This window comes from Tasmannia lanceolata, unplaced genomic scaffold, assembly GCF_043159265.1.
Source record: "Tasmannia lanceolata isolate RefF3 unplaced genomic scaffold, GAP_Taslan_0.1 ptg000002l, whole genome shotgun sequence".
NCBI classification, from domain to species: Eukaryota; Viridiplantae; Streptophyta; class Magnoliopsida; order Canellales; family Winteraceae; genus Tasmannia; species Tasmannia lanceolata.
The window spans coordinates 30,549,347-30,574,992 of record NW_027518679.1 but is presented as its reverse complement, the minus strand read 5'-3'; the positions used below and the strand labels follow the sequence as shown (position 1 = coordinate 30,574,992).

General features: G+C 36.7%; 1 protein-coding gene across 2 annotated transcripts; it reads left to right on the top strand.

Annotated features, from left to right (window-relative positions):
• The first annotated feature begins 5,409 nt into the window (after positions 1 to 5,409).
• On the top strand, positions 5,410 to 23,406 carry LOC143863231 (amidase 1-like). Of its 2 annotated transcripts, none has more exons than XM_077373998.1 (10): positions 5,410 to 5,631; positions 13,274 to 13,426; positions 13,534 to 13,658; positions 16,230 to 16,355; positions 19,518 to 19,700; positions 19,824 to 19,971; positions 21,535 to 21,703; positions 22,349 to 22,483; positions 22,572 to 22,742; positions 23,199 to 23,406. In XM_077373998.1, exons 1-9 carry the CDS (start codon positions 5,507 to 5,509, stop codon positions 22,722 to 22,724), a joined length of 1,317 nt encoding a protein of 438 aa, XP_077230113.1. In that variant the 5' UTR covers positions 5,410 to 5,506; the 3' UTR covers positions 22,725 to 22,742; positions 23,199 to 23,406. The 2 variants fall into 2 exon arrangements, with proteins under 2 accessions (XP_077230113.1, XP_077230049.1); XM_077373934.1 differs by having other exon boundaries at positions 5,412 to 5,631; positions 22,572 to 22,740; positions 23,080 to 23,406.
• Positions 23,407 to 25,646: the final 2,240 nt, after the last annotated feature.

Below are 25,646 nucleotides of genomic sequence, written 5' to 3'. Positions count from 1 at the left end.
AATTTTAGAATCATAATAAGCTACAATTACAAGCTCTAAGCTCTAAGCCCAATTCAGTAATGATCCACATTCAATTGGTAAAAAGTCTCTATTAGATTGTTGCTAGTTTCCAGCCATTGTCTGCTATGGTCCATCTGCATATCAACTATATGAAATCCTTATAATTAAAAAATTCTCATATTTTTCAAATCAATTTTGAATTAAATAAGAAGTTGACAAATAATTTGCCATTTTTTTTTAAATTTTGTTGTTTATTTAGAAAAATAAGTAATACATATAGTAAGGGAAGTGATATATCCGCCCTACGTGGCAATCAGCCCCATTGAATCCTTCTGACCTGAAGTACATCAGCCCCTCCGGTAGTCATTGATACACTGCTGTTGGGTGTCCCAAGTAATCAAAAGGGGCGGATATATCACTTCCCTATAGTAAAAGGCATAAGAAGATTCTGCCGTATAGGTTGCTTCAATAACAATTTGGTTTTCATATCATAAAAATCATTTTATCCATGATTCATTGTAACAAAAGGAATGGTTTGGCTAGGTACTGTGGTAGCCAGGCCGGGGGAATAAAAGAACCTTTTGGACGAAATCAAAGAAATCTGTTTCCAATTGTTATCCAAATAGAATTGCGGATAAAATTAGTCTATATATATATATATATATATATATATATATATATATATATATACTTACATGAGATTTGCTAGGGTCCATCGCCAAAGGCATTTAGCGGCTGGTCTGTCGCATGTCAGACCAGCCGCCTCATGGATGGAGACAAGCTGTTGTCTTCATCCACAAGGTGGCTGGTCTGTCGCATGTCAGACCAGCCCGCTCATGGATGGAGACAAGCTGTTGTCTTCATCAACAAGGTGGCTGGTCTGACATGCAACATATCAGCCTTGAAATGCATTTTGCGATGGACGCTAGCAATTCCCTACTTACTTACAGTATAAATAAATTATAAATAAATAAAGATAAAGAAAGACTTTGATCAATCTTTATGTTAGGCATCGCATATGAATTATCTTTTTGTTGTAAGTCGGAGAGGCGGCTGAGTGGACTAAAGTTACAGATTGCTAATCAGTAATGAAATAATGCTCCTGTTTCTCCCAAAGTCGCAATAAAAGGAGATGGAAATGCAGTCATCTTTAAGAAAAGACAAACGAGGGTGGTGGAAATGCTGGAAAAAAGAGGTGAAAATATCATTTCCCTCTCATATTCTAATGAAAAATTACTGCATGTCTAACTCCATTTATTTCTCTTTTCATAAAAGGCAAAACAAAAGCGTTGGAAATGCTGAAAAAAGCAGTGAAAATGCCATCTCCCTTTCTCATATTTACATGTGGGAAAAATATAATTTAGATATTTGCCACCATTTAAGGCTATACTACTTCCAATATAATTTTGTGAATGCCCTACAAGGCATGCTTCAGACCCAATGGAGGCTTTCTTGGCATTGAAACAAATTTAGATAAGCTCGAGAGGAGAAAGAAAATTTTAAAACAAGCAAATTGGTGATGGGAGCTTGCTCCGTGATGAGCATTTAATCCCTGATGAAGCGACGAGGATTTAGGAGTTGTTCAAACCCCTTCCCGTTGGATTGTGGTGCTACCATGCTTCCCAAAACCAATTGGTGATGGGAAAGGCACACCCGTTATCTTTATTGAGTAGCACCCTAGCGGGACGGGACGGGTTGGCTGGCTCCCATAAGCCAACACTCACAAGTCACAATCCCCATTAGTCATGTGCTAAGCAAGAAAAAGGGAAAATTTCTGATAATCATAGTAATATTAGTAAATGTAGTTGTCATAATAATGATTGTTTTCTCCTTAGATGTTTACCATTGTCAATATCATTCCCCTCACCACCCTCATTTGATTCATTATCTCTTTCCCACTTTTTTATTTTTTATTTCCGTTATTTTTAATAGTCAAAAAATAGTATCTAAGTTCGTAAATGTTCTTTCACAGTGCCATCTGCGTAAGTCTTCTTAGCAAACGGGTCATTTTTAACTGAACGATCCAGATGTTTTTCTTCTCTTTATTAACACATCCTTATATATTTTGAAGTGGGCCTCTATAAGTTTTAGTTTTTGTTAATTTTCTGGAGTCTTGATCAATCCCATCTCGTAAGACCACGTTCTTCTTATGATTATTATCTGCCTCTGGATTGTTGTTTGATCTCTTACAATTGTCACTGAGCTTCTTCTGTGTTTTCTTATGGCAGATGAGTTCAGTATTGAAGTCGAGTCCAGTGGGCGAGTGACAATAAAAGGGGAATCGACGACGGGTGAAAAATTGGTAGTAAGAAACAATCTAGTGTTTGAGATGCAAACACAGACTCTTTGCCCTTCAGGGGTGATGGGGTACGAAAAACAGCAACTAATGAGCTGTCGACACGTGGCCCCGGAAGGGCCCACCACGAAATCAACACTTGCCCAGGGGTAATCCGATAATTACCTGAGAGTAGGTAAACCTAAACCCACAGAAAGGCCGACACCTGTCCTGGGATAGGTAATTCAACCACCCCAGGCCTCCCTCTATAAAAAGCCTCTCTAGGCTCAAAGTGAAGGATAATGAATTCTAATCTACCATTCTTAAATTTTTGGCTCTGCACTCCTGCTCATATTAACTTGAGTGTCGAAGGGCCCGTCCGGAGCAACGACTCCGGGTTGGTCTTCTGACCTCGTGCGCTCTTGTGCAGGACTCAGTTCCTTTACTTCAGCTCCTCAGGTCCTCCAGCTCAGCTCTTACGTCATTGCCGTATCTGTTACCGATTTTAGGCCTAACAAGGGGAGTTCTCTGTCTCATTTCAGCTACCAGGGCGGGTGGAATATCAAGAATTCCAAGGTAGTTTTGATTGCATTCATGCAGGATCTGCTTGACATGGTAAAAAAGAGCTATCTTTGATGGGGGTTGGGCACATGATAGAGGCCATTTTTGGTAATTTTTCGTGCATTAAACATCACTTAATACAAAAATCTGGATTGAATCTTGCACCAAGGACCTCCCATAAAAACGACATTTCTAGCATATAATAAACAACAAAAGGAAGGCTATCTTTATGTTTAAATGATGGGCTGTTCCAGCTAATGAGCTTGGTTTTTAAAAATACCGTTAGCATGTTGCAACTTGCAAGGATCTAAGATATATATATATATATATATATATATATATATATATATATATATATATAGGAAAATGATTGTACGCTCGACTGTACCTAAAGTTAGGTACGGTAGAGTGCCAAATCACATGGGTCCCCCATTTTTGGTGGGCATCTAAACCATTCATTTGCAAGGCCCCATCATAGATAGGGTGCATACCAAAAATCAGCACAATTGAATCATCCTAACCCCTCCAAAACTGGAGGCCAAAATGGGCAGATTTGTGGACAAACACTGTCTGTCCATTTTGGCCTCCACAAATGGATGGGTTAGGATGATCCTATGGAGCTGATTTTTGGTATGCACCCTATCTATGATGGGGCCTTGCAAATGAATGGTTTAGATGCTCACCAAAAATGTGGGACCCATGTGATTTGGCACTCTACCGTACCTAACTTTAGGTACGGTCGAGCGTACAATCTTATTCCTCACATATATATATATATATATATATATATATATATATATATATATATATATATATATATATATATATATATATATATATGAGAGATTGAGAAAAAGAGATTGCAATTTTCTTTACGAGTAAAATCTTAAAGGTGGAGGGTGAATACCATTTTCATTAAATTTCTTATCAAATTTAGCACCATTGAACATATATTGGGCAGAAAATGTTCTATCCAGACTCTGTAGGCTGTATTTGGTAATCATTTTTGAAGCGATTCTCTAATTCTAGTCCTAAAGAATGAAATATTAAAAAATGGCATTTAGTTAAACACTATTTTCTGGAGGCATTATTTGGCCTGGAGTTCTTCAAGCACATTTCAATTTACATTTTTGGAGTGAAATGGAGTCGCTTTTGCTCTTTTTCTTTCAAATGATCCTGAACTTCGAATATGTAAGTTATCTAATGTGGTTATGTTTTCAAATTCATTCAGAAAGAATGCTAAACTCTTGAAAATGATTCTGAAGTTCCAAAAATAGGAACATGAAAAATGATTATCAAAATTAGCCAAAGTGTTCCATCACATAGTTGCCAGAGTGGGATGCAAATGCGGCGAAAGTGGAATGTGAGGGGTTTAGAAAAGAGAGAATGTGCGAAGCGAAAAACGAAAACTCTAAGGCCACATTTGTATACCTCGTGTTTTTGTATTCGGATTTAGATTTGAGTTTTCGATAAAAAATACATCAATCATTCCCATGCTCATGCTGTAAGAGAGAGAGAGAGAGAGAGAGAGAGAGAGAGAGAGAGAGAGAGAGAGACGTCTTGCTGCTTCTGCAGCAAGTTCGAGCAGCAGCGAGGGTGAAGGTAATTGCCACAAATATTGATTTCCAAATAATATTTTGCAGAACAGATTTGAAAATCGGATTTTCATTGTTGTAGCTGATTTGGAAATCTAAGGATCTGATCCAGTTCAAAATCTCAACTCCAAATGTGAGAAATCTAAATCTAAATCTTGTGGCCATCCAAACGTGGCCGTAAGTAAAGAGAAAATGTGTGGAAAGCGTCATTAAAAGTCAATATGAAGCATGGAAGAACTAAGAAGCCACATTGGAAGTGAATAAGTACATAGAAAAAGTAGGTTTATCCTAGGTTAGGGAGGAAGGGTTCATATAGGTTAGGATTACTTGTAGAAAAGAAGATTATAAATTTTATGAATTTACAATTTCATATGTTTTATTCATGTATATTTAATGTTGAGTTTTTGAAAAACGATCTACATAATTTCAGTAGAAACTTGAGTTTTCAAGTTTAAAATGCACTCCATCACTATCAAAAAGAGAATACATTCTTTCACGTATAAATAATTGTGAGATGCTTTTTTCACGCCTATAGGATAACACAACCCCTTTTAACATGAATTGTGGAACGCCTTTTGACGTCAAATCATGTTAACAGTGGGCGCATTATCCTACAGGGGCGAAAATTTCATCGTCTAATCTCAACAGGAAATGTACTCTTAATTAAGAGAAAACACGTCGGAAGGTTACTTGGAGTGAGCTTTCCCTAAACTTGGTAAACAGGAAGAACTTAGCTTCATAAGCGAGTTTTTGGGGCTTCCCATCTAAGTTTCTTGTAACTATGTTCCCTAGAATTCTCCAGCAAAAGAAGAAAAAAAAATATAATGTAAAGCAGAAGGTACACAACAAGCTTTCATAGTATAACCACCAAGTTGACTAGTAAAATTACCACATTGGTCTCTCAAAGTCTTTTCACCTTCCCGATTCATCCATTGAGCTATCATACTCCCGTCCTTTCAACAGATGAAGGGCGGCAAAATCGTCCTTATGCACACCCTTATGTTGATATTACCCGCCCTCTCTTTATCCTCCTCTCTTATTAGCCGTTCAAGTAGCAGTAGAAAGATAGAGAGGAATGGGTGAGAAAGGGGAGATGGGAAGACAGGATTTCGGAGCATTCATTCAAAAGTTGATATTGCCACCTCCATCAGACTCTCCCCAACTCCCCTTACACGCTCTCACTTTTGCCGTTAAAGACATGTAAGTTTCTCCTTCTCATTTACTTACAATTCAATTCCCTTTCATTTTTTTTTTCTCTTGTTTTCTGAATTTGAATTCACTATCCACTCTCATATCTCATTTCCTTTTAAATAGAAAATACCCATTTGATGAAATGGCTGGATGAGTTCAATCCAGTCTTCATCATCTTCATGTTCCAATGAAACAAGTCTAACTACTTGAGACTTTTAAAATTATACCCTTTAGAATATTCCCATTTTAGGGTTTTTTGTATGGATAAATTTGGATTTTATGAACTCACTATCCACTCTCATATCTTATTTCCTTTAAATAGAAAATACCCATTTGATGAAATGGCTGGATGAGTTCAATCCAGTCTTCATCATCTTCATGTTCGAATGAAACAAGTCTAACTACTTGAGTCCAGTCTTCATCATCTTCATGTTCGAATGAAACAAGTCTAACTACTTGAGACTTTTAAAATTATACCCTTTAGAATATTCCCATTTTAGGGTTTTTTGTATGGATTGTTGGGTATATAATATAACCCATGTATGTTCTAATATAAGCCCAATAAGATAATGGACCGGTGTAGTGGGCCTATTTGGGCTAGAGCCCACTAACCTATTAAAACCCTAGTGTATCTAATATATATAGGGGCTGGAGGCAACAACTTGGTATTCCAAATTAGATACCTTGGGTGTAATGCTTCAAGCAAACTCTTGCTTGACCTATTTACTCTAACAATCTTGAAGCATTATGAACCCTAATTTTTATTCGTTTGATTAGAAGCCTCTATCTCTCGTATTGGATTCACGTTTGACACAGAAACAAAATCGAATTGACATGGGTTTCTTCCATTGGTTTTTGGCGTGAGTTTCTCCCCTCTTTCGGCTTTGGACGTGGGTTTCAAGATTGGCCGTGGGTTTTCTTCCCTCCAAGTTTGGATCGTGGGTTATTTCACTCGTTGGAATCAAGACCAAGAAGAGGTCGATAGCCTCTTTCTCTCTCGTATACCCCATCACGTATTCACACTGTTTTGGGAATTGAATTTTAAAGGGGGTTACTCTCTTTCAGATGGTCGGTGCAATTGGACACAGGCCATAGCCGAATTCAGTTTTTCGTTTATTAGAGGGGACCAACAAATTAGATTCACGTTTCTGGGTTCAAGAAAGATAACCAAACGTGGGTTTTGCAACGTGCTTTTCACTCAACAGAGAAGGCAAAAAGGTAATCGATTGTTTTGAATTGGGAAACCCTTGCTATTGTTTGGTGGTGGATCTCTGCAAAAGCACCGTTGGAATTCTTGGTCTCTTTGAACATAAAAAGAGGACATCTGTTGCTCTATTTTTTTCCTTTTGAAGCCTGGTAGAATTCAGCCATAGTTGGGCAGATCATGGTGGAAATAAAGACACGACAATTTCAAGGGTCTTTTGGGGGTCGATTTGAGCGTGGGTGTATTCTTCCACAGATCCAATTTGGCCGTGGTTTTGCCTTCCTCAAACCTTGTTTGGACGAACTCTTTTTTCGGTAAAAGTTGTGGCCGAGTACTCTTGTTGGGGGGATCCTTTGATTCCTAGTCCCTTGTGGCCAAAACACTTGTAGCTTTGCCGAATCTTGGAGTTCCAATACTTGGTGTCGAATCTGTTTGGTGCAAAATATTGTGGCCAAATTCTTGTGGAGCGAAATTTCATGGACAAATTCTCATTGGTCCTCATTGGTCGAATTCTTCGCGGTTCGATTCGGTTCTCGGATTGGGTTCTTGTGATTCGCCAATCAGGTGCACTCTTTCTAAAGAATTTAATTTCTATTAGTCTGTTTGACTATGCTGGCATATGTACTTCATTTATGTGTGGTAGAGTAACTTTGATTGTTAACTCATCCTATTTTGATTGTGCATATTTGATAGATGGTATGTTTGATTTGAGTTTAGATAATGAGACTGTTAGTTAGAATAGTTCATCGCTAATTGCTCCTAAGTTGTTACACAACCGATTGAGACATGTGCACTATCAGAAAATGGTCTAACTTATTAATACTCATAAGATACCATTATATATGTCAATTACATTTGACAAGTGTGAGAGTTAGGAGTGATAGAGAAGGAGAAGATACACATTGACAGGGTTCAAGGAATTCTGTGCCTCTCAGGGCGTAATCCTTGAAACTACTGCTCCTCTCACGCCTCAATCAAATGGCATACCTGAGTGTAAGAACATGACGTTAACTTAAGTGTTAAACTCCATGTTAATGTCAGCTGGTATGCCTAGTTGCATTTGGGGAGAGGCAGCTTTGACTGCAAATCACATCCTAAATCTCCATATGCTCCTCCATGTGATAGAGTACCAAAGAATTTGGTGAGGACTTTGTGACCTACCAATTGGAGAATGATCCATCATCCTATCAGGAAGTGATGAGATCTAGGGACTCTATGTTGTGGGCAGAAGCCATTCATGATGAAATGAGCTCTCTGTTAGAAAATCTAACTTGACAGCTAGTCGATTTGCCAAAAGAGACTAAGACTATGGGCTGTAAGTAGATATTTGTATGTGCTTATACAAAGTTTGTTATGGTCTTAAACAAGTAACTAAATTGTGGCATAAAAAAAAAATTTGACAAAGTAGTAAAGAGCTTTGGGTTTCTGACAAATTACTCGAATAAATGCCTATACTATCGTTTTGTGTCGAATACGGTCATGATTATTTGCTTGTATGTAGATGTTGATTCTTGTTTCCAATCTCTCTCTGTGATGAGTAATGTGAATCTAACCTTGGGTAAAGAATTCGACATGAAAAGATCTGGGTGTTGTTAACACCATTCTTGGTATGAAAGTAAGTTTTGAAAGGCAAGGAATCACCCTTGGCCTAGCCCATTATATGAAAAACTACTTTCCTTTTGAGGATGCAGTGAGTGCCAACCGATTGAGACACCATTTTGATTATATCAAGAAGCTGATCTCTAAGGAAGAGACAGAGTGAGTCGGTTAGATTATTCTAAACTGATTGGTAGTCTCATGTATGTTTTGTGTTGCACTAAGCTAGACATAGCCTTTACAGTTGGCATGCTGAGTTGTTTCACTAGTAATCCTGGCCATGAGCACTGGGATGCCTTTACGAGGCTGATGAGATACCTTAAGGGTACTCAAGATTATGCTCTTTGTTATGGTGGCCATCCTATCCTATAAGGATATTCTGATGAATCATGGGGATCAGAATTAGGGGACAACAAATCTACTGCTGTTGTGTGGAAGTCGAATTGGAACTTTATGCTCTCACTTCAGTTGCAAATGAAGTAGAAGAGAAAAAGAATCTAATTATGGTTATGGACATTCCACTGCCCCGTTAAGGATTAGATCCTTCAGTGTGTTCTGTGATATTCAAGCTACAACTATGGTTGTGACGAACTCACTCTTTCATGGTAAGAGGAGATATCTTGGGCTGAACATACCATGCTGAATTATCTCAAGAACACGAGATTATCACTTTGATTGATACGAAATCGAATGATACTATGACCGATGCTCTCATATAGGGGCTGACCAAAGATCGAATATTCAAAACTGTGGGGGAGATGGGGTTAAAGTCTATATAGACAGGACTTAACCTACATCCATGTTATTTTGAATCTTCGAATCTCCATTTTGGCCAAGATAGACACTTGATATATTTCGACTATGTTTCCAGTTGTTGTGTGTCATTCCACATTTGATTACATGTCCTTTTTGGGAAAGGTTGTACATTCCAAACTTGATGATACATCTTAACTCAAATATGGATAAGATGACTGTAACATTCCAAAAAGAAACATGAAATGGTTCTTTGCAAAAGAAACTATTTGGTCTTGTTCTTTAATGAAACTTGACAATTAGGAATGGTTATTTGCAAAAGAAGCTGTTTAGGTCTTGTTCTTTATTGAAACTTGACAATGATGCTTATGGTGAGAGTGATACTGATACTTTTTCAGTCATTTTGGAATTGTACAAAGTTCTTCTTCAGGTAGAACTAGATACTTTCGTGAATTATGGAATTGTACTAAGTTCTTCTTTAGGTAGAACTAGATACTTTAGTATTTTACACAAATGATTGGATTCATTTTTATGAAATCCATATTTGGTAATTCACAGGGATTGGCGAAAAAGGAGGAGCTTGTCTTGATTTGGACTTTGATGAAGATGACTTACTTAAATCTTCTAAAGTCATAAAGACTATGCTTTTATTTCAGTATGTATAGAGTTCACTTTTTTGTGGAACTTTATTTTGGATCTTGATGAGAATCATACCCCATGAATGAATTCCTCTAAGATCAGTGGGGTTCACTTATATGTGAAACTACCTTTTGGTTGAGTTTAGCTTGTTGTATATCTAAAACTCTTGGTTTGTCATAAAAGGATTCGTGTTTTCAGTTGGATTACAGATCTTTTATGATATAAACCATATGGTGATGTGGATGATTCAATAATTTGTTGTGAACATTACACTATCTATCTATTGGATTGTGCTATATGTAGAACATAGGAGGAGATTGTTGGGTATATAATATAACCCATGTATGTTCTAATATAAGCCCAATAAAATAATGGACCGGTGTAGTGGGCCTATTTGGGCTAGAGCCCACTAACCTATTAAAACCCTAGTGTATCTAATATATATAGGGGCTGAAGGCAACAAACTTGGTATTCCAAATTAGATACCTTGGGTGTAATGCTTCAAGCAAACTCTTGCTTGACCTATTTACTCTAACATGGATAAATTTGGATTTTATGAACTCACTATCCACTCTCATATCTTATTCCTCTTTAAATAGAAAATACCCATTTGATCAAATGGCTGGATGAGTTCAATCCAGTCTTCATCATCTTCATGTTCCAATGAAACAAGTCTAACTACTTGAGACTTTTAAAATTATACCCTTTAGATCTTTACATAATATGCATATTGTATTTCTTGAATACATTCTCAAAAGCATAGTTTTAAGGGGTTTTTTTTTGGATGGATAAATTTGGATTTTATCGCGAAAAGATAGAAATACTAGGCTTCCCTATTATCATTTCTTATGATGTAACCCTATTAGAAAAAACCCTAATGGAACTTCCTATGATGGAAGCTCTGCTCTCCTATTAGAAAAATCCTAATGGCATTTCCTATGATGGAAACTCAGCTCTGCTGTTAGACAGACCGTCTTTTGGTAGAATTTGCTTCCCTAGAGGTGTCAATGACACAAACCTCCTCTAAGTCTTCATTTTAGTTCAAGGTTTAGGCAGAATATTCCTCCATACACCTAGCTTTGTTATTCGCCATGTTATCCCAATCAATGATACTGAGAGAGTCTCTCTTCATTCCCACCAATTTATCCTCACAGTCAATGAACTAAGATCATTGCAGTCCCAAGCTAAGTTTCTTGGCATCAGAAACATTTAATCCGCTTCTATTGGCATCAGAAACATTTATTCCGCATCTATAAGAAAACAACATACGTTAGGTTGAGGTTTGCTCTGTTGGGTGCCGTTGAAGTTCGTGTTAATTACTTTAACCAAGGGCACAATCAAACGTGTCTGAGACTTTTGGGTTGACAGGGAACTCCATGCACAATTAGCTACGTAGGATAGTCAAAGAGAAGCACAAAACTTTTTAGAATCACAGAAAAAACAGAGTTCTAGATCTAACACAATCAAATGGAAGAACACAAGAACTAAGCAGAAAGTAGCATATCTAAATACCTGTAACCAGATAATTAAAAAAGACATGCTAGTCACACAAGCAAGTCCTAGGCATCTCACTTTGGTACAAGGCGTCTCACCTTGGAGAAGAAGGCATCAGACCCCACATTTGCAAACATGTTTCAGAAAAGTCATTTTTTCATTCATTCAATCAGCATTCCATTTCGATGGTGCTAAGGCCTTACATAAATATACATCTCCCCTACACCTTAACATAAACTCCATTTCAAATTAAATGATTTGAACTCCATTTTGAAATAGTTCTAGTGAAACTAAACAACTATAACTCTCCTAACACCAGTCACTTATTCTTGGATGAGTGTGGACTTGGGCACTTAAAGGTGCAATCTAAGTGCGCATTTATAAGCAAAAATTCGCAAATAAAACTACTACCAACCCTTCATTATGTCCTCTATGTTAGATTTCATATAATCTGTATTGAGATCAGCAGTGTGGTCATACAATGCCAACAAAGGGCTATTCAACAATGAATCCACCAGCAGAAAGCTTTTGACATCTAGAATCTATAGTTTGATTGTGGAGAATGTAGAAGGCAAAAGCAAGATCGAGAAAAATGTTTTAATACCAAGTATATAATGAGGAGTGTGTGAAAGGAGGAGAAAAGGATGCACGTCTTAGTGTAATAGGTTAATGAGGTTAATTATATCTCTCATTAACTTAGTCTTTATTAAGAACATCAAATGTACAAATTATGATAATACCCTACCAGTGAAAATTCAAATTACTTAATTAAATGCGTCTACTTTATCATTTGTTTTGATACTCCAAAATCCAAATACCTATTTCTATGAATCAACAACTCTTACTTTGATAGCATAAGGTTGTAATCTTGTTTTCTGCTCTAATTGATATTATGCAGAAAAATTGACAGGCTGATAGAGCTAATCTGCTCAATAATGTTGAACATTTTTGGTGGCTTAGTTAATGCATGATTACTTCTGAGGTGAATTTGACATTAGGAAAAGTAAATTTATTGTTGGAAAAATAAATAAGACAATAAGAGTGAATAAATTTTTTTTTTTTAATGATTAGAAGAGTGCAAATAAAACTACTACCAACCCTTCATTATGTCCTCTATGTTAGATTTCATATAATCTGTATTCAGATCAGCAGTGTGGTCATACAATGCCAACAAAGGGCTATTCAACAATGAATCCACCAGCAGAAAGCTTTTGACATCTAGAATCTATAGTTTGATTGTGGAGAATGTAGAAGGCAAAAGCAAGATTGAGAAAAATGTTTTAATACCAAGTATATAATGAGGAGTGTGTGAAAGGAGGTGAAAAGGATGCACGTCTTAGTGTAATACGTTAATGAGGTTAATTATATCTCTCATTAACTCAGTCTTTATTAAGAACATCAAATGTACAAATTATGATAATACCCTACCAATGAAAATTCAAATTACTTAATTAAATGCATCTTCTTTATCATTTTTTTTGATACTCCAAACTCCAAATACCTATTTATATGAATCAACAACTCTTACTTTGATAGCATAAGGTTGTAATCTTGGTTTCTGCTCTAATTGATATTATGCAGAAAAATTGACAGGCTGATAGAGCTAATCTGCTCAATAATGTTGAACATTTTTAGTGGCTTAGTTAATGCATGATTACTTCTGAGGTAAATTTGACATGAGGAAAAGTAAATTTATTGTTGGAAAAATAAATAAGACTATAAGAGTGAATGAATTGTTTTTTTTTTTTTTTTGAATTATAAGAGTGCATAAATTGTTATGAGGAAATTTGGCCTTCTATTTATGAAGTCTCATGCGCTGCTAACTGTTGTGTCTAGCCTGGTTTTACTTGAGCTGGTACAGTGGTTTAATTTCAATAATAAATGTTGGACTCCTAATTTTGGTTTCATTTCAGGGAAATTTTCTATTTGTCTACATCCTAAATGTTGCTAATTTTGTTTTTGCAGATTTGACATCAAGGGGTATGTGACTGGATTTGGTAATCCAGACTGGGCAAGGACTCATGAAGCTGCCATGTCGACATCTCCCGCTGTTTTAGCCATCTTAGGAGGTGGGGCCACATGTGTTGGTAAAACTGTCATGGATGAGATGGCCTACAGGTTTGGATTAGAAACATTAGTAACTTAAAATTTCATTTATAGATGCTCTTGAGTGTTTCGCATCATATGTCTGAATCTATATAACCCTAAAGACTTTTTGTTTTCAGTATGGATGGCGAAAACAAGCATTATGGAACCCCTACTAATCCATCCGCTCCGGATCGGATACCTGGAGGATCATCTAGTGGTTCTGCTGTGGCAGTTTCTGCAAAGCTTGTAGATTTCTCTTTAGGTGAGATTTTTGTGCAGGTTGGTGATTGTTTTTTATGTAGATGAGTTGGCAAATACTTTCTATAAAAACATAAAAACATAAAATATTTTCCATGGAACACAATAAGAAAGTATTGTCTAACTTGCCATGTCTACTACAACTTCCATATCAAAGTGATTGTTTTTTATGTGGGTGCTTTGTCAAATACTTCCTATAGTAACATAAAAGATTTTCCATGGTATTATGTAACTTGCCATGTCTATAACTTTCATATCAAATTGACTACATTCTGTACCGCTACATATTAATCTGGTCAGGTACTGACTCCACCTCCACACTATATCATCTCTATTTGCTGTCCTTTCTCTGCTTTTTCTTCCTATTTTATCGCTAAATTGGCTGGTTTAGAAACATTGGAGTAGTGAAGTTAAGTGTTCAAATAAATAGTCTTTAAACACAATATTATACTTGTTGAAGTCCAAAGAAATCATTCAAGAACACTTTGAATTGAAGAAGAGTAAGAATAGGAGAGAAACAGGAGAAGAAAGGAAGAAGAGAGGCCAAAGGAGTGAGGAGAGAAGAGAAAATTCATATAGGAGAGTGATCCCAAAAAATTTCCAAGTGGTCCTGGAAATCTGACCTTTTATAAAAATTTTGCTTGGAATTGACCTTTTTCCTAGATTGGAAAGTTTTGGCTGAAAATGCAGTTATTTTTATTTTTTCTAGATAAAGAAATGGTCTAGTCCTTTCCAAGTGCTACCAAACACCAAAAAAGGAGGGGAAGTTGGAAACAATTTTCTTTTCCCAACTTTTCGTAACTTTTCTTGCCAACCCAAATAGGTCATTAGAGATCCAAATGCTTACGCTGTGTAATTTTGTAACTTTGTTTAGTGTTAAACTGTTAATGTGTGCTATTGATATCTATGATGGAATGTGCTCATAGGATGACATTATATACGGACAGGGTGTTCGTGGAATGAGACTCCCTCAATGTTATTTGGTGGCTTAGAGGCTCTATCGTCCCCCCTCGGAGATTTACTCACCTTTTTTATGAGATCCAAGATAGAGTGGAATGGTCGTCAATCATATTCGAGCATATAAGAAGATCTTCCGATAATGAGGCGGGTAGACTAGCTGGGGATGGGGTGGGGAGGTTGGGGTTGGAGCTGTTTGATTTCCTCCCTTCATGAGATGTTGTTTTATTGCTTGTATCTTTTTCCTTGTCTTCCTTTTAATTCTCTTTGTATGTTTTGGGTTAACTACGATGGTCTTCCCTTTTTCTTTTAATGAAATATGCTACCATTTAAAAAAAAATTGACATTATATATTAGAAACTTTGAGGTTGTGAAATTCTGTGTTCAAATAAATATTGTGTCTTTAAGCACAATATTATAGTTGTTGAAGTTCAGATAAAACATTCAAGAACACTCTGTATTGAAGAAAAGTAAGAACAGGAGAGAAAGTGAAGAGAACAAAGGAGAAAATTCACATAGGTTACCCCCAAACACAGGAATTTGTATATTTGCAATAATCTGTTAAGTATAATTACAAAGAGTGCCACTGGGTATATTATAGTAATTATGTTAGTATAATTACGAAAAGTGCAACTAGGTTCATCCTAATGATTAACCCTATCAAATATAAAACAAATAGTAATTTGCATGAAATACTAACTAATAAACATAATACACTTCGCAAGAGTAGTGGGTTGGTATTCTCAAGTTCTTCAACAATACTTGAGTTTTTTTTCTTTTTTAAGCTCTTCACTTTGACTTCTAAATTATCTTTGATCCAGTTTGCACACTTATCTTTTCAAAGCCATAGTTGATGCATATTTGATATTCTTAAGTTCTATAAGAATACTTATGAGATGTCTCTCTTTTAAGCTCTCCACTTTGACTTGCAAATTATCTTTGATCCAGTTTGTACACTTATCTTTTCAAAGCCGTAGTTGATGCATATCTGATATGCCACATTACCCATTCCTCTGTTTCTCAGCAAGCCTTAGGGGAGATTCTACCTTTTGTTGCTCTGTCCCTGTTTTTCGACCTTTCCTAGTTGTAAATCTGTCCTTGAATAAGCATTACTGGGGTGTTTAGTGCATTGTGTGTATTGGAGAAAGTTATCAGTTAGGAGTTTGATTGTTGATCTGATGAGCTCTGGATTATGTCTGCTCATCACCCCATAGTACCATTCATCCTTATAAGAGCATGGGAAAATGAAGTCGAAAAAAAGTTGGATAATGCACTTTTTTTTTTAATGGCAAAGTCGGACAATGCACTTACATCGAACAATTTCTTACATTCTATACTACCATTAGAAAAACAAATCTTACATTCTATACTGAGTTTTGGAGATTAGTTTGGATTATGAAATGTTCTTTTCTCTATTATATCTTTGTTCTTCTCCTATACTCTTGCATTAAGGCAGTGATAATTATCTACAAGGAAACATTGACATTATAGTTTTATTTGCTGCCTAATGATCCTTCCCAATTATTGCTAAGAATCCACTCTTAATAAATACAAGGAATAGTCGTAATGTGATGGTTCATGTTTGTTCTTTCGCTATGTTCTTGACGCTATATTACAGGTACTGATACGGGAGCAAGTGTACGGGTGCCTGCAGCTTTCTGTGGAATTTTTGGATTTCGGCCTTCACATGCAGTTGTTTCTACCAGTGGTGTTATTCCTATGGCTCAGAGCTTTGATACTGTTGGTAAGGAACTAGTATGAGTCTTCAATTCAATTAGTTTTGGGTGGATAACCTAGGAATAAAGCTTTTCTGTAACTTTACACCTTGACTTCCAGCGCTCCTGCATTTCAAACATACTCAAATTTATTGAATTAATGATCCAGTATGGCCACATTTTCTAGTTCAATAATTATTGTGGACAGTCTTATTGTATTATACTTTCCTTGTGTCAAATCCAGAAACAAAATTTTCAATTCCTTCAGCATATAAATAGCATTCCCTTTTTTTTAATACAATCTGAAACAACTTATTAATCACTGAAGCTAGTGTCTACATTTGTTGATTGAACTTAAATTGACTGTTCAATAATTAGCATGTATCTATTACCTATTAAGAAACCAAACTCTTCGATTTATTCATTGCTTCGAGATAGTAAATACTAAATACCACTTGGTGAGTGTTAATTTCAGAAAATATTGCTAAAATTACAGTGTGTGTGTGTGTATATATCTATAGAGAGAGATGTTCCTACTCGATTGAGTAGATACGTTATCTACTCGACCGGCCAAAAATATAGTGAGGGCCCACATTGTTTGGGTGATGCAAACCATTCATTTGATTGGGCCATGAAATAGATTGGGTGTGCCCAAAAAATCAGCTCCATAGGATCATCCCAACCCTTCAATTTGTGGAGGTTAAAACAGACGGGTATAAACCTCCACAATTCTGTCCATTTTTAACCTCTACAAATCGAAGGGTTAGGATGATCCTATGGAGCTGATTTTTGGGCACACCCTATCTATGTCAGGGCCCACCAAATGAATGCTTTGGATCATCCAAACAATGTGGGTCCACTGTGTTTCTACCGACGGAGTAGATAACTTTATCTACTTCATCGAGTAGGAAGTGTAAGCCCATTTTTACTTGTAGAAATTTTACTTTTTTTCATGATGAAAAAGAATCAATTGTCATCAACATTCACCAAATCTTGGTTAGAAAAGGTTAAAATTGCCTCATTGTGGGCATTTTTGTAATTTGTACATGAGTATGTTTGTCATTGTAAACCCTTATATTTGATTCATTTTGAATGGGCACATTACATCCTATCCTCCACTGTTTGTTTCGTATCTTCCTCTCCGTCTCATATATTCATATTTCACCTGGTATCATAGCATGTCAGCATCAAGATCTCACACTAACGGCTAGTATGTAATATTTCAAAGAGTTATTTAATCTCAATTTTTTTATATTTATTCTTGCATCTATGAAGCAAAGATGGGGTTGAGTGCACCTCTCAAGAGTTTTGATTTATTTTTGCCTCTCAAATGGCATTCGTCAACAATTTTCATGTCCCCACACACCGTCGTGGAATGTTGTAGCCGAATGAAGGCATATGCATGCATATTTCAAGGCTATGTTGTTTATGCTATTTCACTCCGGGGCTCTGAAGCAACTTTGGACCTGATTTGAATTTTTTTTTAAAGTAATTCTTGAAGGCCTTAGCTTATGCATAACCGAATATTCATTTATTTCATTTGTCACCATGGTTTTAAATTCCCCTGAAACGACCGAAATGTTTATGTTTTCATCCCTACCGAAACAAAATCTCAATGAATTCCTTCCACGTCATTATTTCCGACCAAAATTCTCGAAATTCGACCGAAATTCAATCGAAATTCCTGAAATTCCCAAAATTCGACCGAAATTGTTGGGACGACAAAAAATGGAAAGGTGTTATGATTTACATCGCATAAAGCTATTTGCATCATATTAACATAGAGTTGGTGTGCTTAGAGGGGAGCCTGTTCATTGTACTTGCTTATACTTCATTACATTGTACTTCTATATTGACTTTACAGTTCCGGACATGTGCAATGCAGTACTGCATGTCACTAGGTGTTCTATGTTATTAAGCCATTATGGATGGCTTTCTTTCTTATGTGATGCTTTCTAAGTATGGATTCTTGAAGGCCTTTGCTTATGCACCACCAAATATTCATTCATTTCATTTGTCACCATGGTTTTAAATTCCCCCGAAACAACCGAAATGTTTCTGTTTTCATCCCTACCGAAACGGAATCTCAATGAATTCCTTCCATGTCATTATTTCCGACCAAAATTCTCGAAATTTGACCGAAATTCAACCGGAATTTCCGAAATTCGATCGAAGTTCCTGAAATTCCCAAAATTCGACTGAAATGGTTGGGACGACAAAAAATGGAAAGGTGTTATGATTTACATCGTAGAAAGCTATTTGCATAATATTAACAAAGAGTCGGTGTCCTTAGAGGGGAGCCTGTTCATTGTACTTTCTTATACTTCATTACAGTTCCAGACATGTGCAATGCAATGCCGTCCCTTGGTGTTCTATGTTATTAAGCCATTATGGATGGCTTTCCTTCTTGTGTGATGCTTTCTAAGTATGGATTTATGCTTACTAGCGTTTTCCAAAGTTTCATCTTAAAATTTCAACATTTGAATATGTTTCTACATGTTTCCGTGATTTTACAAGATTTCTAACAAAATTTCAATCGAAATGGAAATATTTCTATTTTTGTGCCAAACGAAACCGAACCCAAAATTTAAAACCTTATTTTTCGCCTTTGAACCAACATTATATGCTTTCCTTTATCTGCATTTTTTAGTATAGTTGTACTGCCCTTGGAGCTTGTCATGCATAAATTTAATTTGAAAAATATCAGCCTAGACTAGGGGTGCGACTCGGGCGGGCACAACCCGAACCCGTCGGGTTCAACCCGAAAAAAAGTCGGGTTGGGTTGAGTTCATGTCGGGTTCGGGTTCGGGCTGAGTTTTCTCAACCGGGGTTGAGATCGGGTTCGGGTCGAGGGCTTGGACAACCCGACCCGAGTGAAATCCCACATTTTTAATAATTTTTTTATTTTTTAAGCTTAAAATCTTGGATTGGGTCGGGTCGGGTCAGGTTCGGGTTGGCTTCAACCCGACCCAACCCGACCCGAGTTGCACCCCTAGCCTAGTCAACATGTGTATCTTACTTATATGTCGCTCGAGGATAAAATGCCATACTTGCACTAGGCTCTTTATCTTAGGAATTTTCTTATGCTCATGCTGAATTTTTATGCTAATGTAGGATTATCATGTCATAGCTCCCTACCCCCAATATTATTTCGCATCTCCTTTGCCTTTTTTGACACATTTTCCATCTAGGATGGTTTGCTAGGGATCCCGTGATCTTGAATCGAGTAGGTCATGTGCTGTTGCCAATACCTGATGTGGATCCTGTGCCACCTAGTCATATTATTATCGCAGATGACTGTTTCCAACTTCTGAGTATTCCAAGTGACCGAGTTGCTCAAGTTCTTATTAAGTCTGTAGAAAAGTTGTTTGGAAGTAAGTTCTCTCTCTTCCACTATTTATCTTTTATTATCATGTCACTATTGAAGCGTTTCAGTACCTGATGATCTTTGTTTGTGACGAAGTGAATGTAGTTTCTTATGATCTCCTGTATTGCAGGCGAAATTGTTAACCATACAAACCTTGGGGACTATGTTAGTGATAAAGTTCCGAGTTTAAAGTATTTTATGGCGAACTGTGGTGAAAATCAAGAGTTTGCAGTGCCATCCTTGATGGCGCTCTCATCTGCCTTTGTATTGCTTCAAAGGTGGGAAGTGACAAAATTGACGGCTTTTAAATGTTTAACTGTTTTTGTATTTGAGTATTCAAGAGTAGTTTTTATCATTTAAGATTGAGTTGTTTGTACCTGCTTAATTATGCTTTGACCCATTCTTTCCTCCCTGGGTTTTTATTTCTTCTTTCTTATATTTCTGTTTTTGTCATCGTCTTTTTCTTTTCTATTCTTTTCCATAAAATCTTCATTCAATTCTTTACGTCTTCTTCCCTTCTTGATCCTACCTTCATCATTATCTAGAACCCTAATACTCTTGCTTCTTTCCACTTCTATTTCCCCTTTTCACTTGGGAGAAAGCCTTATATTTCACTCTGCCTTCTTTTTCTTCTTTTTGCCTCTTTGTTTTGAAACCTTAGGTTCCCCCTTGTTGTTGTACAACCCTTTGAATTCCCTTTAATTTTTTAACTGGGAGTTCAAATTTTGACCTCTTTTCATTTTCTGACTTGTAACTCCCTTTAAGGAGTTTTTTATACGCTGGATGGCCATGCAGCGAACGTGTAGCCAAAAAAAGTACAGTGGGGCCCACTGGAATGGATAATAAAAACCATTAATTTTTTTGGTCCCTATGCAGCGAACGTGTAGCCAAAAAAGTACAGTGGGGCCCACTGGAATGGATAATAAAGACCATTAATTTTTTTGGTCCCTGCTGAATGTGCCCACTTGCACGTAAACTCCACGTAAGGTCCCAATTTCTATCTCCCTTTCTCTCTTCCTTGCCCTTAACCTTATGTAGCCTCTACCTGCCTACTTCTCACTTTTTCTTTTTCTTTTTCTTTTTTTTTCCTTTTTACTTCATCTTCACCTTTTCTTTCTAGCTTACCGTTGTATCTTCTTTCCCATCTTATCACCTTCAAATTGTACCAAAACAATTTTCTTCTCTTGAAAATGGCATATTCTTCCATTACCCGTGATCAAGGCATCTCAGATCATCTTGATGATGGTTCATCCGGTCTTGAGTTTATCACTCCTCGCTAGTTTACAGCGGGAAGTTTGTCAGATAGGTAAACTTCATTGGGTTTTCTTTTCTCCTAGACTTGAGAAGAAGCAGTTCCTTTTTTCTATTTTTGATTATGATATTTGGGGTCGAACATGAGTCTTTACTGTGTCACGTCATAAATATTTTGCTGTCTTTATTGATGATTATTCACATATGCCTTGGTTATTATTTCCCACATTACCTTTCTTAGTATGAGATTCTTCATCAAACCTATTCTTCACATATTCCACAGCAAAATGGAGTAGCTGAGCGTAAACATTAGCATCTTCTGGAAGTGGCTCAAACCTTATTACTTAATATGAACATAGCAAAACTTTCTTGGGTTGTTGCTGTCCTAACTACTTGCTTCTTAATCAATCAAATGGCATCCTCTATCTCCCCCCCACCACCCAACACCCACACACACCCACACACAACACACGCGCGCGCACACAAATTGAACAGTGTTGCTTTGTTGCCTTCCAGAATATTTATCATCACTCCTTACTATACGAGTTTGATGGTTTTGATGCTGAGACGGCCTCTATTATGAAACATAGGTATGAATTCAAAAAGAACCATGGGGAATGGGTTACGACTGTCAAACCTGATTTAGGTCCTGGAATATCAGAACGAGTTTGGGATGCCCTTAGGGTAACCGATGAAAACATTGACATCTGTGGCACAGCAAGGACTGAACATCATGCTGCTCTAAGTGCTCTTCTGGAGGTATTTGTGAATCTCTCTCTCTCTCTGTTTTTTTTTGAATGAGGTATTTGTCAATCTTTCTTTAAATGTCTTCAAATCTAACATGTTTCTGTAATGTGGATGTGTTCCCATGAATTGAGATTATCTAAAATTTGAACATATCAACGATCTGATTAGTTGTAGTTGGCACAAATTGCCGAGGCTGTTGAGTTCCAACACCAACTACACCATATACAAGTGTTCCCTTACATACATTAGTTGTTAAACCAGACTATGGAACTTTAACCTAACTGTTGTATATATGAAAGTCACATTTTGCTCGTAAGTCTTCTTAAGTGTAGAAGGAAAACCTGATACAAACCATGATATTTATCCGACACTTTTTTTCTGAAAGATATTTATCCGACACTTAAAACCATGATATTTTGAATAATGCTGGAGATCATGAGCTTCGTGTAGGATTGTCATACAAATATGTCCCACATGTAGAGAATTAATTATCTAGTGTGTTATCACATTGTTTAGCGAACTTATTCCCTATGATCACGCTTACCATCTTATTTTATTAATGTCACCCTCTGCACAACCAGCAGCCCATGAATCGACTTTTCATAATACTAATATTGTCTGATGCTTCTTTTGAAGATGTTTTCATAATTCATGTAGGACTATGGTGTCCTTGCAATCCCTACAGTTCCTGGACCTCCGCCAAAATTACTGACAGAGGCGTTTATGTTGGAAACCTTCAGTGCCAGAGGCTTAAGTTTACTGGCAATAGCTGGAATGTCTGGATTTTGCCAGGTACTCTATTTGTTTATTGATTTCAGATCAAAGTAACCTAACTTACAAAATTAAAGAATCTTGATTGGCTCATTTGTCTAAATTACAGGTTACTATACCACTCGGAATGTATGATAACCTTCCAGTGGCAGTGTCTCTCTTAGCAAAACATGGGAAGGATCGGTTTCTACTTAATCTTGTACAGACCCTTTATGGCACCCTCAAAGAGCAGGTTGACATTGCTGAGAAATCGAGCACTTGAAGTTGCCAAGCTGAAGGTAGTCTTTAATCGTTTCACTTGTTTCTCCTTTTGCTGTGTTTTTCTCTCTCTCTTGATACACAGTTACAAAGTCTAAATTATTGAAAAGTTATTGAAGAAATCCCAAATTTTAATCCCCTGTTTTAAATTTTGAAAATACTAAATAGTTCATAAATTCTCATATTTTTCAAATTACATGCAATTTTCTGAATTAAAGTGAATTAGACAAATAATACATCAATTTCTCATAAATTATTTGTAGCTATAGCAAGAAATCCGAAATGAAAACTGAACTCATCCTAATCTATTAAACGTGTGCACTTACCAATCCTTCTGTGCTTTTTGTTGTCTTTTTTAGAAGAATAAGCAAGGTATATGGTAGATGCGCATATAGTAAATAGAAAGAAGAATGGGTTCGTTCTGCGAAGTTTTCCAAACATTTCCCGAATTTAACTTTGTAACTATGCTTTGATGGGTGGTGATCATTGTCCTGAAGGGGTGTCCAAACTCCAAACTATATGCACAATCAACAGTTGCTGAAGCATGGACTTCGCAGTATATTGTGTAGAATATTTTATCTGACTGTAAAAAATGAGAATAGTACATCAATTTCTCATAAATTATTTGTAAATATAGCGAGAAATCTGAAATGAAAACTGAAATGTCATTCTAGTCTATTAAACAATCCTTCAATGCTTATAACATGCACTTAACAAGCATGCTTATAACATGCTTATTACTGTCATTTTTAGAAGAATAAGATATATATTATTACCATTAAAAATATGGTAAATAGAAAAAAGAAAAATGGTTTCGTTCTCCGAAGTTTTCCAGATATTCCCCGATTTTATTTTTTGAACATTTTCCTCGCCAATTTATTCCTGAAACCAAACTTTGTTACTATGCTTTGATAGGTGGGGATCATTGTCCTGAAGGGATTTGGAAACTATTTGCATGATGATTTTGAAGTATATTATGTAGAATGATTTTAGCTGAAGCTGTGTTTCCTTCGACGTAAAATGGGCAAAAAAACAAATTTTACATCCATTTTTACACTAAAATGAGCATAAAATTTGTTTTACGTCCATTTTATATTGAAATAAACGGAGCCGACTGTAAAATATGTTTTGCCCAAATCAGTCCGCTAACTTTGATCGTAGTTGGTCTTACGTCAGTCCTTTTTTATAACAATTTTAGAATCATAATAAGCTATAATTACAAGCTCTAAGCTCTGAGCCCAATTCAGTAATGATCCACATTCAATTGGTAAAAAGTCTGTATTAGATTGTTGCTAGTTTCCAGCCATCATCTGCTATGGTCCATCTGCATATCAACTATATGAAATCCTTATAATTAAAAAATTCTCATATTTTTCAAATCAATTTTGAATTAAATCAGAATTTGACAAATAATTTGCCATTTTTTTTAAAATTTTGTTGTTTATTTAGAAAAATAAGTAATACATATAGTAAGGGAAGTGATATATCCGCCCCTTGTCATTACTTAGGACACCCAGTAGCAGTGTACGTGGCAATCGGCCCCATTGAATCCTTCTGACGTGAAGCACATCAGCGCCTCTAGTAGTCATTGATACACTGCTGTTGGGTGTCCCAAGTAATCAAAAGGGGCGGATATATCACTTCCCTATAGTAAATGTCTAATAAATAGAAAAAATAAGCATAAGCAATTTTTTAGTTTTTTAACACTAGCTTCGCCAAGTTATTCTCGAACCCGAACTTATAACTATGTATGTGACGGTAGTATGACACACAGACTATTTTCTCCAACAAATGAGGCTTCAGCCTGCGGCGAAGGGCTTTGTTCTTGGCTATCCTCCCAGTTGACGATGTTCTCAATCGATGAGGCCGCCAATCTGAAGGAATGGTTGGGCTAGGTATTGTGCTAGCCAGGCCGGGGGAATAAAGCCGGGGAATAAGAGAACCTTATGGACGAAATCAAAGAAATCTGTTTCGAATTGTTATCCATAGAATTGTGGATAAAATTAGTATATAACAATATATACTTACATGGGATTTGCTAGGGTCCATCACAAAAGGCATTTTGCGGCTGGTCTGTCGCATGTTAGACCAGCCGCCTCATGGATGGAGACAAGCTGTTGTCTTCATCCACAAGGTAGTTGGTCTGTCGCATGTCAGACCAGCCCCCTCATGGATGGAGACAAGCTGTTGTCTTCATCCACAAGGTGGCAGGTCTGTCGCATGTCAGACCAGCCCCCTCATGGATGGAGGAGACAAGCTGTTGTCTTCATCCACAAGGTGGCTGGTCTGACATGTGACATGCAACAGATCAGCCGTGAAATGTATTTTGCGATGGATGCTAGCAATTCCCTACTTACTTGCGTGGAAATGCTGGAAAAAAGAGGTGAAAATATCATTTCCCTCTCATATTCTAATGAAAAATTACTGCATGCCTAACTCTATTTATTTCTCTTTTCATAAAAGTAACTTCATTTTTTAGGAAAAAAGGCAAAACAAAAGTGGGATCATTTCCCCCTCATTTTTTTAGGAAAAAAGGCAAAACAAAAGCGTTGGAAATGCTGAAAAAAAAGAAGGGAAATGCTAGCATCCATCGCAAAAGGGTTTTCGTGGCTGGTCTGTCGCACATCATACCAGCCACCTCGTTAGTGAAGACAACAGCTTTTGTCTCCATTCATGAGGTGGCTGGTCTGATGTCCAACAGACCAGCAGCGAACAGCCTTTTCCGATGGAGCCTAGCAAATCCCTTTAGAGAAAAATGTCATTATGTTTAAATAATAGGAATGTCCTCTAAGAAAATCCCTCTACTTTAAGCAAACCCTGGCCTAACTGATCATCAACACAAAAGGTGGTGACGGTGACGAATGTCCGGCACTGTTGAAGCCATGACAATGTCAGAAAAATGACTTCACCATAATATATTCTGATC